This window comes from Lactuca virosa, chromosome 4, assembly GCF_052849685.1.
Source record: "Lactuca virosa cultivar CGN04683 chromosome 4, Lactuca_virosa_CGN04683_v6, whole genome shotgun sequence".
Classification (NCBI taxonomy): domain Eukaryota; kingdom Viridiplantae; phylum Streptophyta; class Magnoliopsida; order Asterales; family Asteraceae; genus Lactuca; species Lactuca virosa.
The window spans coordinates 412,480,553-412,495,977 of record NC_136429.1 but is presented as its reverse complement, the minus strand read 5'-3'; the positions used below and the strand labels follow the sequence as shown (position 1 = coordinate 412,495,977).

The 15,425-nt window shown below is 36.9% G+C and overlaps 1 protein-coding gene across 1 annotated transcript; it reads left to right on the top strand.

Annotated features, from left to right (window-relative positions):
- Window positions 1-8,679: 8,679 nt before the first annotated feature.
- LOC145169081 (multifunctional methyltransferase subunit TRM112 homolog A-like) lies at window positions 8,680-9,921 on the top strand. Its single transcript, XM_079087653.1, has 3 exons — window positions 8,680-9,052; window positions 9,506-9,621; window positions 9,711-9,921. The coding sequence occupies exons 1-2, from the start codon at window positions 8,702-8,704 to the stop codon at window positions 9,605-9,607; spliced, it is 453 nt and encodes a 150-aa protein (XP_078943779.1). The 5' UTR covers window positions 8,680-8,701; the 3' UTR covers window positions 9,608-9,621; window positions 9,711-9,921.
- The last annotated feature ends 5,504 nt before the right edge of the window (window positions 9,922-15,425 follow it).

Here is a 15,425-nt window from a genome sequence, read left to right as displayed (position 1 = left end):
ACTTGGTGGAAGTGTTTCCTCACCATCATTTTCATGAATCGGAGAGAAACCTTATGACCCTTAGATTTTATGGTGTATGTGTTCTTATCCATGTGAATCGTCAAAACCATAGTCACAAGAAAAGGATAATGACAAATCCAAACTCATATGGACTGAACTTATGCAATCTTAACTTCTTGCCACCTGGCAGTATAGGGCCTGCCATTGCTTCCAAGTTGTTATGCAACCAATTGAAAACTTTCAGAACTCCTATGCAAAGCCAACTTTAACTGGAATGGGCACAGAATATGTCAACATGATAGGTTATAAACCTCAAGTCGTGTGCTAGTGAAGAACCTCAGGTTTTATTCTTGATTAGTTCTTGAAATTCTTTTTAGGATCTTTAAGACTCCCACTGTCCTCTTGACATATAAGACTATCTTGCCAAATATTCAAGAGATAGTGCGGATTCTTTATCAAGACAAACACTTCACACAATTAACCTTAGTTGGTTTTTGTTTAATCCAAAACATCACAACTTACCAACTTCAAATGTACAAGAGTAGGACACTTTTACTCTTACATTTGACAAGTGTTATAAACCTTTCTTTAAGATATGTCACTCAACTTATAGTCTTGGAGTATGACTCTAAGACTTGTTTTGAAATGAAGTATGACTCATCTTCTTGATTTAACCATTTCAATAATTCATGACTCCTCTTCTTAGTCATAAGAATGCACTAAGATGTCCTTAGAAGACCAATTGTGATGTGGTTCTTTAATCATTAAGATGATCACAAAACATGATACTAAAGTACTCTCTCATCTTTTTAGATTTGAGAAACTTTTATCTGTCTGCCTAATTTGATTCTTCCCATTCGTCATGCCATACATTGAGACTTTTCCAATGTTTCAGAATTATACTTAAACTTGTAAGTATAACCATATTTACTAAAATTTAGTAAATCATGACGAATAGTCTTAACGAGCTTTGTGGTGGACTTGACCAGTGCACAAGAATGTGTACTCGATCCCTTTAGTCCTTAACTTGACTCACACATCCATGTGAACAAGTCTTAATTTTCCAATGCTTGAAAGTTCTCATTCATCATACTATTCAACTTGCATGATTCCAAGTTTCTATCCAACTAAAGCCTGGGAATGAGAATCTTTCCTTATTTGGTAAATTATGACACTACCACAAACGAAAGAATCAAGTCCATTTTTTTTTCAAATATTGCTATCAATGGAATCATATAAACAACCATTTTTCACAAATGCCACTTGTAAGGATATTTAAAATAAATATAAAATTAAAAACTTTTATTTTATTTCAAAACTTTGCGGAAAAAACTTATCCTTATAGTGCAAATGCATACGGAAAAACTTGTTGTTATCTATTCCTAAGCAATATATCATAACTCCTAAGTAACAGCTTCAAAATTCTGATGCGATCGAATTCCACCTACGCGATCAGAATCAGCATATACTTCCTTTAAGCTTTCTCTCTATTCTTTGATTCTTAAAACATCAACATGTAACCCAGTCACATCATGTAATGAGGATCTTAGAATAGAAACTTAATAGAGTTAGATAATGGGCTCTACCTGAAGTAGAGTCAGACTTATTGACTTTAACATCCTTAGGTAAACTTGGCAGCTTTGCAATCAATGCCCCTTCCTTTGGCAAAATAAACATATGGACCCTTTGGTAATGGGACTATCTCAGACTTAGCCTTTCTCCTTACCATTTGGTCAACCGGGTTGACTATGGCCAATCCCTTTCCATTGGGAAGAGAATGCTTTTTCTGGATTTCCAGTGTCACCATTGTCACTGTCCATAAAGTTTTTGGGAAGTTGATCTTCTAATCAAATTTGCTTTACTATCGTTCCAAATCATTGCTGATTCAGCAGCACCAAGCAAATAGATATGATCATTAAGGTTCATGTCATAGTCTGTTTCATAGTAGTCCCAAAGGAACTCACTATGTGACTTAGAAAGTGATTGAACATCCAACTTTCTCAAGACTTTGACACCCAACTCTCCCAGCTTGTCAATATGTGACTTCATCTCTAAGATGTGATCACACATAGACCTTGCTTGCCATTAGGGCTTGACTGACCTTGAACTTGTGGGTTAAGGAGAATAATTGGAGGAGGTGGAGGAAGTAAAGTTCCAAGAGATTTGGGAAGATCATAGATGTCTGAACTAGACATCTTTTGGGAGATATTCAAGATAGTTGATCTAAAGTCCTTAATATAACACCCAATATGAAATATTAAGGCTAGGATCCAACAACCTATTTATAACTGGAAGAGGGATGCCGTAATCCGAGTTATAAAATAGTTGAAGGTAGGTAAATGACGATTTACCAATTTCCACCATGAAAAACGAAATAATGTAATTAGGTTTTTAATTGGATTTGAAACTCCTAGATCTTTTGAGATTCATTGAACTTTTCAATGGCATGTTTCAATCTCGAGTGTGCCCTTCAGGTTTTGTGACTGGGATGCCGAGGATCACAAAACAAGGTGTGAAGTAACCATGCAAATATACTTGGTACCCTTAATATTTACCCCTCAATCGATTTGCCGGTTAACCACACGAGCTCCACCGATACTATGATAAATATTAAGTTACCCTTTGCCTACTTTGTTAAATCCAGGTTAGTGTGTCGGTTAACCACACACGCTCCACTAACGGTTTAAACAAAGTGCAAAGTGTAATTTCATGGATTAGCACCTTATTCACATTTTCCTAAGTAACTAAGATTGGAAATTTATAAGTGTTTAGTTACTTAGTATTTATCATTAATACTTTTAATGAAGGGAGAATTATAGTCCTTGTCCTACCCGTTCGGCTAACGACCCTCCACCAGTTAAGGAAGCGGTGGGTGAGAGTGGACACCCATTAAACTGCCATTTTATAGGCAGTAACCTTATACCCCCCTTATAGACCGGCTTCGTGAATGAGGCCTACTAACGGTAAGACTGACTTGCTCTTATAGATATATTTATTATTAACTTATAATACTATAAAGTATAAGGGTTGAATTTTAACTTTTAAAATTCTAAGGGCTAACTTGGAATTAAAGTATTCATAGGGAAAACTTTACAAATTCCAAAACTTGAGGGCAAGTTTTGAAAATATTCAAAACTAATTAATTACATAACTTATGTGTTTAAAGTAGTTTTAATTAAAAAAAAAACTCTTCAAGTTCCATAACTTGAGGACAAGTTATGGAAGACTTTAAACTAATAAAAGAATGTAACTTTTCTTTATTTTTGTAACTTATGGAACTAATTAAGGTAACACATTTTATCATTTAATGAAGTGACTCTTGAACCTCCATAACTTGAGGACAAGTTATGGAGTCATAAAACCATTTAATGAGGACAAGACTCTTCATTTTTGTAACCATTGCCAACTTTTTATGAGTTTTATGAAACTTAAATGTGACTTTTCATATAACTTGAGGACAAGTTACAAAAACACATTTTAGAATCAACTCTTAGATTAAAATGGATTGAAAACACATAATCAATTAACTTTTCTATTAATCTAATAAACTCATATGAACAAAGATAATTCACATCAAATTTTTTTCAAGTAATTAGCATAACTTTTAAACTAATACAATTCGATTTTTCAGCTAATTTTGCAAGTATAACAAGAAAACAAGCCTTGGCTCTGATACCACTGATGGGTTTTGCGCATTCTAACACTCCTAAGTGTACATGCAACCCTAAATACCTTGGATCTATGTTTTCTCTATTATACATGCAATTATGAACTTTCCAAGGTATTACCCTATCTAGCATACAATACTTGATACTTGGGTAATCAAATGGATAGAATACATACCTTGGTTTGATGTAGCTTGTCTCCATGAAGCTTGAGTGCCTATTGCCCCAAGTGTGACACCTCAAATGGTTCACACAACACCAAATGCACATGGAATGACTTGAGAGAAATGGAACACTCCTTGAAATAGTCTAGCCCTCATATTCACACATTAGTGCACGATTTCTTGAGCCATGGGATTCTTTTATATGGTGGCTATTAGGGTTACACCATGTAACTCATAACTTTACCCATTCCTTATGCTCCATGGATTTTAACCTCCATGGAGTATCCATGGGTCACCCCATGGACTTAGTCCAACATAAGGAATCTTGGATCACAAGCCCACATATATAAGAATGAATGATTTACACAATCAACCCATATATTTAATTAGTCTCCTTTTGGTCACTTAATTAATTCCAAATTAATTCTTGATCAATACTAATTAAATAACCTTATTAATATATTAGAACTTATAATATATTAACCAACCTTAAGTGTTATTTCTCTCATTATAGTCTATCCAAATGCATGATGCCATGCAACCCAAATGGACCATGTCGGGTCGGGTCAAGTCTTACTAATTATAGTTATGGACTTAGACATTAATCCAACATTACACACTCTCCAAGTCCCCTGGTTCCATCTCAGCCCTCCTTGACTTGAGTACGGATCCTCTGCTTTCAGTAGTACGGGCCCATACTACCTTCCACATCTATCCGTACTTTCCTCAAGGATTACTTCGACTTCACCAAGTCCCTTTTTCCGATACCCTTTCCACTGATCTCATCCTAGAATTTCCTAGGGCACTCTCCGATCTGCTCTCTGCCATCAGCTGCACTAGGAGTCCCTACCAACATTCCCTAACTAGCTTGCGGATATTGTTACATATCTGCTTACTAGTTAGTTAAAGTTAGTCAGGACTTCTATAGCACAAACCAAGCAACATTCGTGCATTGAGTAACCACTCCAAGCATAACCTAATCAGGCTATCCTACTGCTGACTAGACAGTCCTAGCATACAGCTCATACAACAGGCATTCAAGGCATCCTCCTAGATCCTTAGCCCTAGGCTAGCATACAGTTCTCAAAATCATATATCAGGCATACAAGACATCCTCCTAGATCCTTAGCCCTAGTCTAGCATGCAGTTCTCAGGATCATATATCACATGCCATAACATAACAAGTATGAGTATCTTGGGGAAAACTTACTTGAGCTCCGCCGGTCGCACACATCACACACCTTGTTCTTTCTCAAAATTCCTTAACTTAGATTTTAGAAAATTGTTTTCTCTGTGGATTTTTTTTTAAATCCCTCGGTTTGAGTCCAGACACCCCCGAGGGTGTGTCCGAATCTCTCAAACCAGGGCTCTGATACCAACTTGTAACACCCCAAAATTTGAGGCCAAAAATTTTGTTTTTAAATTAAGTAAATCATAATTTATATTACCAAAGCATTGTCACTATTTCATCATTCATAAAATCATAAAACCATGTCTCGAAAACCATATCATCAGGAATAATGAAAATCAGAGTACAATCCCAGAAAATCCGATGCGGAAACCATGTGTGTGATGCGCTGCTACGCCGCTGGCTCTTTCCCCTTGGACGAAGAGGTACCTGAAACCAAAACTGAAACTGTAAGCACAAAGATTAGTGAGTTCCCCCATCATACCACACACCACATAACACCATCAGTATCTTTCAACCGGTAACTGCCATCGGTATCTTTCAACCGGTAACCATCATCAGTATCTTTCAACCGGTACACGCCATCAGTATATTTCAACCGGTAACTGGGGACTATTTCACCCCCTAACACTAGCATACCGTAACGAGAGATAATCATACAGTCAGGCATAATTGGGTAGGGACAGCTAATCCCTTCTACACACATAGCATATCATACAGGCATATCTCGTGACCATAACACATTAACATACCAAGATAATTATCACAAAGACAATCATCTCATACATAACTACTTACTGGTGGGCCGACATTGGTGCCTTAGACCCACCCCTACTGGAAGGTAACTCACCTCGTAGTAGTAGCTGCCGATCTGTGCGGGAACTCTCTGTCTGCTGCGGCTGCTCCGGAAATCCTCCGGCTATAATTCCCACAAAACACCCAATCAGAGTCTGATAACTACTCATATGGAGGAATGACTATTCTACCCCTGACCTAGTCAAAGTCAACCCAAAGTCAACTTCCAGCTGACCTGACTCGCCGAGTTGGGCCGCCAACTCGTCGAGTCCTTATCCATCTAATTGTCCTCATTCCCGTCCCTACTCGTCGAGTTAGGCAATGACTCGACGAGTTCTCCTCCCATTCGAACATCGAATGATCCTTCATCCGACTCGCCGAGTTGTATGAACAACTCGCCGAGCTCATCCTCATCTGAAGAACAAGCCATGTCCTTGACTCGCCGAGTTGTATGAACAACTCGTCGAGTTCATCTTCATGTGCTGGGAGATTGCCTTGGACTCACCGAGTCTGTTCATGTACTCGCCGAGTCCCATGAGCTCCAGGTCTAAGGCTAAGTCCAATACGTCTAAACAGCTATGGGACTCCCTTTTCTAACAACTGACCATCGCAGAAGGGTTTAAGAAGGCTGAAAGCGCACCGACTCGCCGAGTCCCATGAACGACTCGCCGAGTCCAACCTTGACCATTTCTATACGGTCGATCTAAAAGGGATTTAACACACCCAAACCATAGATTTGGCCTCCTAATGTCCATTTTATACGTAAAGTTCCAAACTTGATGCACATGCATGGGGTTTTTAGCTCAAAAGTACATAGAAGGTGCTCTACAATGTGCATGGGGCTCTCATGGCCATAAAGTTGGCACCTTTATGCCATGAGAACCCTCCAATGACTCAGATCTGGAAGTAGAACCTCATGAATCACCTTACGAATCCGAAAATGGCTTAAGAAGCCCTAAATGCACCGTAACCCTAAGCCCTAAAGATGAACAACCAAAAAGGAAGACCAAAACAGGGGCATTTACCTTGCTTGACCTGAAGATGAAGTAAAATCTCTGGATCTACAAGTCCCAACTCAAAATCCCAAGCTTCCTCTCTCCTTCCAAGCTTCACAAACCAACCAAGAACACTAAAATGGCCTTAACACACATACAAACGGCTAGGGTTTCGATATTCAGCTCTAAGGGAGTGCTAGGGACAAGGGAGGCTAAGTTAAGGTGTTTATATAGGGTGCAAACCCTCAGATTTAGGGTTTTACTCGCACAGCGCCTACTCGCCGAGTCCGTCTTCCGACTCGTCGAGTAGGTCACTTAAGATGTCTGCGGACTCGTCTCTACTCGACGAGTGGGTCCTCCGACTCGTCGAGTCCCAGGGAAAAACATAAAAATGCTTGAATTAAATGCGTACCAGGGAAAAACATAAAAACATAAAAACGTATAGACTGATACTAAAAACATGAGATAATAATAAAAATAACATATTCTAAACATCAATAATACGGAAACAGATGTATATAAAAATAAGAAAATTTTTCATTAATACCTTTAGAAACTTTAAATATTACGTCTATACCATTATAAAATTTGAAATTACATATATATCCTTCTTAAACTATAAAACTCACATCTATATCTAAACTTTTAATTTAGTTAGATTTAAATTAATTTAATATAAAAAAGCTTATTTGGAAATCAAATTTGTATATAATTATACTAAAATACCTTTCCAAATATTAATGATTAACATTAAACCATTTAAATTAGGATTAACCTAATTATACTTTCATGTACGTCGTTTACTTCATTCCTAAACATAACTTGTCAAAACCAAAACAGTTATAATACAAAATATATCTACTCTAATAAATGAATGTTTTTTTGTCACATGTTATACTTTCATTCAATTTTTCAAATGTCATTTTGTGGTTATTTTGAATTAATATATTTTCCACATGTCATTTTATTAATTTTTCTATTTTATTAAATTTCATATAATATTTTAATGTAATAATTACAATAAATATGGTAATAAATAAATATCAATTTCATTAAGGATCTTACATTTTAATTTTAAAATTTCAAAATTAAAGGTCATTGGTTTCTTTTGTTTATTTATTTAAATTTAAAAGATAAAAAACATTTTAATTATAATAATTCATTATTTTTCTTATTTTCTTATAAATTTAAAGTTCTCAAATATTTTGATATTTATATTTAACTTTTTTTTAAATTAATCTATATAAGACATGTGTCTCACAACTAATTACTTAATAATAAGAAAGAAGATGAAATATACTAACAAGTGAGACATTTGTACAATTATATAGGAGGAGCATTGAAACAAATTGGTAGCATAAATATCCACCCAAAAAGGTAAAAATAGAATTTTTTTTTTCTCACATAACCAAACTTTATAGGACCATCAAAATGAATGGAAAACATAATTCCATGAGGAAACAAAGAAATTCAAACTTTATGTGATAAGGGAGAAAGTCATGAAATAACCGTCATGGATGGAGGAGGTTGTAATTACGTTTAATAATATAATTGAATTGATTTAATGCTAATCTTTAATATTTGGAAGGGTAATTTAGTAATAATCACATTCAAATTTGATTACCCTATAAATTTTTTGATATTAGGTTAATTTAAACTTAACTAAATTAAAAGTGTGTTAAACTATAAAATATAGACATAATTCTCTTCGAAACATATGTATGAAAATTTTCATATCGATAAATTCAAGCGAATCAAAATAATATTTTCCACCGACTAAAAAAGGTTCGTCATCGGTTTGATCCAAATCCATAAATACCAGTGAAGTCTTGTGTAAGGGCTCTTGAATATAATTTCACCCTCGTCACCCTGCCGCAAAACACCATCACCGAGATGTGGCTATTATTCCACCACAATCTCCAATCGATCATGAAGCGAAACCACGACGACAGCTTTCTCAAAATCGAAGCAGTTAAAGTCGTCGAACGGGAAGTCCGTTTCGATTCTCATTATCTCAAGAGATTGTTCCCCAATATCAATTGGGAAACCCTAGTCTACGCATCAAAGACATTGGGATACCACGAGCTCGCTGAGGAAACCCCCGACGCGTCGTTTCTCGATTCCGAAGATTTTCTGAAGAAATTCCACCACGCACTCTTTGAGCTCCGCCTCCAGGAAGGCGCGATGGTTTGCGCTCAGAGAGATCGCAGGTTTCGTATTGAAGCTGGGCGCGTTAAAGTAGAGGTGCGATTAACAATTTTCATTAATGTTTATCGTTAATTAATGAAAATTTGCTGAGATTTGAAGATTAGGGCACTTAATAAGTACGATGACATTTACTTATTCTAAATATCTGATTTGGTACGTCTGCATGCAAGTATACTTATTCTAAATATCTGATTTGGTACGTCTGCATGCAAGTATACATGGCATCGTATTATCATATATATAGACATTGAAAAAGAAACAAAGACGATGCATGAATCGGATTGTTTAGGGGAAGAAAGATAGGAAGGATCCAAAGTCCATACACATGACCCTAATCATAATCTCATATATGAGAAGATAGGAAAAAACGATTACGATTGAATTCTTGTTTATGCTCAAACAGTTGGAAAGTATTTAGGTTTTAATTTCTTACGTAGTCTAAATCTAAACATTTGCTATTGAACTTTTTTTTTTGTTTTAATGGTTTAGATGACAAGTGATGATGACAAATCAAAGGAGAGCAAGATAAAAGAACCCCCAAGTAATGAGGATGAAGGGGATACAAGAAAAAAAAAGCTGTCACTTGTATAAATTGCGGATTTGAGGTTTTTTAATAACTAGGATTTGATGTTTCTTAAGTAGCTAGTTTAACCTCTGTTTCAATTTAAATCTTTGTTGTTTGTTTATGATTTAGATGCTGCCAAGTGATGATGCTTCAGCGAGCAAGAGAAAATAACCAGCAAGAATTATGTTCCTTTGATAAGCTGGGCCAATTGAGCAATGAATGCCTTCTCTACTAAAGACTATGTTATGTAATCAAGACTGGACATCACATGTCGAATTATGAACTGTTCAGAGCCTCACTACTGCATAGAGAAACAAATGGAGGTTAACATAGCTATATAGTCCGTTTATATTTAATTTGTATCTTCTAGATTTCAATTTTTTGCAACGTTGTTTCATATGTGATGAGCATAGTACTGTTTGGAAGGAAACTTTGGGACTTTTGTTTTATATTCCTACTTGTTTGATAGTGTTGGTACGTCGAAAACCTAAAGGTAATATATTGTGAAATATAAATTTCTTTTTACACAAAAACAACATTATAATAAAAGCGAATCCGACAAAATTATATAAAAAATGAAAGTAAAAAATACGAAGATGTCCGACAAAAAAACAATGAAGGTACAAGTACCAGATGCACAAATTGTGCATCAACAATTTGTACATTAGCATAAGAACTACATATCTACGAATGTACAAGTCGCTAATGTATGCTTGTGCCTCAGGTACTTGTATGTCATCAGACAAATGCAACTGGGATTTCATAGGCCTTACATGTGATTTCCCCTCACTCGAACACATCCTACGATTTTATAATTCGTAATTACAATTTCCTTTAATGAAATCAAACATCATAGATGTGATTCCTCTCACAAAAGGCTAAAATAGTCTTTTTTTTTGGATAAAGAATCGAGACCTATCCTAGAAACATAAAACCTAATAAACAAGATTAAAACAATAAAATGGCTAATGACATAAAAGCCCTTAAAATTTTAAGAAATGTCTGGTTTTAAGATTTGGTGTCTTTTAGGTCTAGTAAAGCCTGAAGTGCTTAATTTTTTTTGGTTTATATCCATTTAGCAAGTTTTGTTTGTTACCAATACGTTGCATACACATGTGGCGCAACACGTCGACACGTTGATTAGGATCATTGAGCTGACATGGCAACAATGTCATATTTATATCTATTAAATAAAAAACAATTAATGCCTAGAAATTATGTTACTATTTAAACCAACTGGAAGAATTGTTTAAATATTACAAACTTAGATGATATTTTTGCATTTTCACGGCAATAATGAATGTTTAACAAAGCAATCATAATACAACAAACTGCAAGGAAACGTAAGTTAAAAATCAATGAGCGAATTGCATATTTGCAATAAGAAATTAAGAAGATTGTTAGTGCAATCATATTTCTATGCGTTATTCAAAAAATGCATAAATTTGAGCTAGATAGAGACTACCGACTAACCTGAAAATATAATAAAAGAGCACCAAGATGAAAAGGAACCTAAAAAAATTGTCATCTCTGATGATTATTCATTCAGGTGAATTTCAAAAGTTGATGTGACCGTGAAAAGTAGATTGACCATTTGCACATGGAGGTCTAAAGATTACGTTAATTCTCAAAAAACTCACTCGGAGAATCCGGTAACGGAATATGGCAACCTTGATGAGAGACGGATTAAACATAACATCTAGAGTCTTTGTGACGTCCAAAAAATCCATGGAAAAATTTTCATTTTTAAAACATTAATCCATACAACATTTTGTTCCCAAAAACATTCAAAGTGAAAAAATAGTATTTAAACATCAGAGTAAAAGTCATAAAGAGCTACTGCAGAATAAAACTCTGGGGATGTTGTGCAGTCACGTAAGACCATTCCCTTTTGAACTAGATGTATGTGAAACCATAACCATAAACTCTAAGCACAAAGCTTAGTGAATTCCCCAAAATACCACATATCATACATATCATTGGGCTTAGCCCGCACTGTAACGCCCCGATTCTCAGGTATTGATTTTGTTATAAGATTTTCTAGATTTCAAGGTCTACTCGACGAGTTGGTTGCCCTGACTCGTCGAGTAGCAGCGGGTTGGTCCACGTGTTTAAGTGACCTACTCGCCGAGTCCAAGAAGGGACTCGACGAGTAGGAGCTGGGGGATGAAACCCTAATTTCTAGGGTTTTGCACCCTATTTAAAGGATCATTGGCCTCCTCAGCCTCCCCTTACAGCCTCTTGATATTCCATAACCCCTAATTCGTGTGAGTGTGCTCCATTTGTGTGTTCAAGCTTTGGAAGAGGATTTTTGGTGAGAAAAGCTTGGAGAACAAGTGACTAGAAGCAAGGAACGTGTGGGAATCAGAGATCTACCTCAGTTGGCATCCTTTGGAAGGTACTAAGCCGTTATTTTGACCTCATATCATAGATCTCATTTGGGTGGATTTTAGGGTTTTTCTAGCATATTAGGAAGCCTTTCTTGTGTTTGAGCTAAGATCTGAAGTTGCAACTTCAGATCTGAACTCCCTTGGGTCTCCAAGTCCATAAAGCTTTCAGCTTTTGCAAGAATGAGACTCTCCTAAGGTGTAAAACTCCATTGCAAGCTTGGATTTGTCATTTAGGGTCTCTAAAGCCTTGCATGCATGTAAAGTTTGCAACTTTACGTGATAACCATGCCTTGGGGATTTCGATCTGCAATTTGGAACCTTAGCATAGCTTAAAAAGCATCTGTTTGGATGAAGGGCTGAAGGGACTCGGCGAGTTGCATGGTCAACTCGGCGAGTCCGATGAATATTGTCGTAAACTTGGCGAGTCAGTAGAGTGACTCGGCGAGTCAGCTAGGGTTTTCCCAACCTTTGGACACGCGTGACTGGGCGAGTTGCAAGGGAAACTTGACGAGTTGGCCAAGGAGTTCACGTCCACAAACGTTAGGAACTCGACGAGTCACTCAAGTAACTCGGCGAGTTGTCTAGTTATGCAAGAAACTCGGCGAGTGGTTGGTTGTACTCGACGAGTTTAGGTCAACATGGACTGTTGACCTTGGCAGTTGACTTTGATTTTTAACCAAGGGTTGACTATTGGACTTCTGGGGCATTTTAGGAATTTATGAACATGGCTGTGTGATGAATATAGGTGGTGGAGTTTGTGGCGGTGATCCGAGAGTTTGAGCTTATCTTTCGAGTCGGCAGTTACGAGGTGAGTTATCCTCACTATACTAAGGGGTCTAAGGCACCAAGGCCGGCCCATTGGATATGATTTCCTAGCAGTTGGTAGTATGTTGAGCATGAGTTAGTGTTGCATGTTAGTTCCTATGCCAGTTAGGTTGATCTATAGGACGCCCTGTAGAATCATGTGATTATCTGTATGTTCATTAGTTGTGTTATATGTTGACATATTATGTGAGATGGGTTGAGGTGATACTGCTCCGTGCGGTGACCAACAAACCCGAGAGCATTCCAGATACGAGCTGAGGGAGACTCGTACTGTCACACCCCAAAACCGGAACGGCGGAAACGTTCTGGGGCGGAGGACGTCATCCGTAGTATCACAACAATTGTATCATAGCAAGCATAGTAAACACAACCAGACATTGAATACATATGTGAAAAAGGTTTACATTGTTTATTACATAGTTTTGTTCATCACAAAAGTACAATAGTAAAGATATCACTCTAACGCTCCAACTTCTCCGAACTCCTGGAAGTACCTGTCTACTAATACCCTGAGAATACAAGCAGTTTTTGAAAGAATATCAGCATAAAGCTGGTGAGTTCATAAGCATTTAGTTTTTAGTAGGAAATATTCGTTGATCCTTTTGAAAAGTGTTCCTTAAGAAAATCCTATATTTTCTTTATAAAAACATGTTTGAAAACCTATTCCTTCCATGAATTCCAGATTTGTACCAAGGTATGTACAATCCAAGGTGTTGTGGAATGAATATAAATATCCGTTGTTTATAACACAAATCCGTTTTGAATAGCCGGTTTATCCCGGGAAAATCCTATATTTTCCTTAAGAGTTGTTAGTTGGTTATCTGCTCTTGTCTGAGGTGTACAAGTATCTACCATACTTGTATCGTTAGACGTAGTTTTCTTGTTTATTCCCAGTGAGGTGTATTAGCCTTATTACATAAATAAAACTAATAAATAAGTGGTGAACTAAGTCCGAAGGGTATTATTAATACTTTCTAGTAATCAAATCGGTTATTACTTTGAGGCTAGTTCACTTGTTTCATTATTACACATGTATGTTGATGTTATCTAGGTTGTGAGTGTCATAACCGTACTTAGACTTGATGTGGCACGTAACGGGGCCAATATCCTTTTTATGACTTTTGTCACCCATGACCTTATCGGTCCAACTGTAGCTAGCAGTAGAGTGCGGGATAGTCAGTCCCGTATAGATCTATACACAACAGTCACGCTCTCCCTACAAGAGATTTTGGTTACAAGTGCTAGTCCTACACTCTCGAATACGGGGGGAGTGTTACCAAGGACGTGTCTCCAACTTTAGACTAACAATTTGCATGTAATAATACTAAAAATACTTATTACGTTTTGTATGAATCCTTTATAAAATAACACATTTTACGATATGATTCACAAATTCGTTGCTTTAGTTTTGAAAACTGTTTATACGAGTTGATTTCTTAATCGTTTGGTAAAACTGTTTTCTGTGTTAAAAACATACTGAACATATAATTATTTTATACAACATAATATACTTTGAGCACAAGTTTCCTTGTACTTTTGCTTGTATCCCCCCTGAAAACCTGGAAAAACTCAGAAAAAGCGTAGGGGTATGAACTCACCGTTTTGACGCGGGATTTGAGTGTAAGTTGCTAGGAATTGTTGAGTGTCAAATAAAGCCTTGGGTACAAACGGATCCTATTTAGCATGTAAAAGTACACATATGCATTAGGTGAGGGCATAACACTATTTGTTATGGAAGGAAATCATCCTAGGGACCAGGAAACACTTGAAACTAAGTGTTAGAATCGCATGTGATTTGAAAATGGGGAGTTTGCGGTCGTAAAAGGAGTGTACGGTCAAGGGTTTGCGGCCCAACAGGGTTTACAGCCCATATGTTTACGGCCCAAGTGTTTGCGGTCCATGGGTTTACGGCCGTAAACACTTGGTGAAAGGTGTGATTTTCGGTGTTTCAAGGTCCTGTCTAGCCTTCTGGAAGTGTTCTAAGCCTCGTGCCCAGTTCAAGGAAGAGTTTAAAGGTCGATAATCGACCAAAAATGGAGTTTACGGCCATTGAAGGGTGTACGGCCGTAAACACTCAGTTCATGCGTTTCAGGTTGATTTTTAGGCGAAAATCGATGGTTTCTAGTAGATATCAAGTACATATGGTAGTTACTTACTGTTAAGAAGCTTGGAATGAGGTTTTTAGCCACCAAGAACTAGTGTGTGTTCTTGGTGTTCTTGGTGAGAGAGAAAATATAGAAAATGATGAAATTTAGGAGATGAGACATGGATTCATCACTAGAATAAGGATAGAAACACAATCAAAGTGAAGAATCACTTACATTCTTGAGGATCCTTGAGCAACTTCGAAGTTTGTAGAGTGAGAGAGAGAGAGAGAGAGTAGAGAGAGAAAGCTCCTGAGATGAGTAAAGTGAGAAATGAAGGCCACTCATCCCTTATATAGGGGTGAGTTTACGGCCACGGGGTGGGGTGGAGGGTTTACGACCGTGAACAGGGTTTATGGTCGTAAACAGGGTTTACGGTCGTAAACTGAGTTTGCGGCTATAAACTCCTCTTGAAGGGTTGTTTGGCCCGGATGCTATGCTTTGACTTAGAAAACCTCGTTTTTGAATCCAAAACTCGATTGAAC

Coding starts and splice junctions, on each gene's coding strand:
- LOC145169081 (XM_079087653.1), top strand. CDS start 8,702: ATGTGGCTATTATTCCACCACAATCTCCAATCGATCATGAAGCGAAAC. Junction 9,053..9,505: donor CTGGGCGCGTTAAAGTAGAG/GTGCGATTAACA, acceptor TTAATGGTTTAG/ATGACAAGTGATGATGACAA.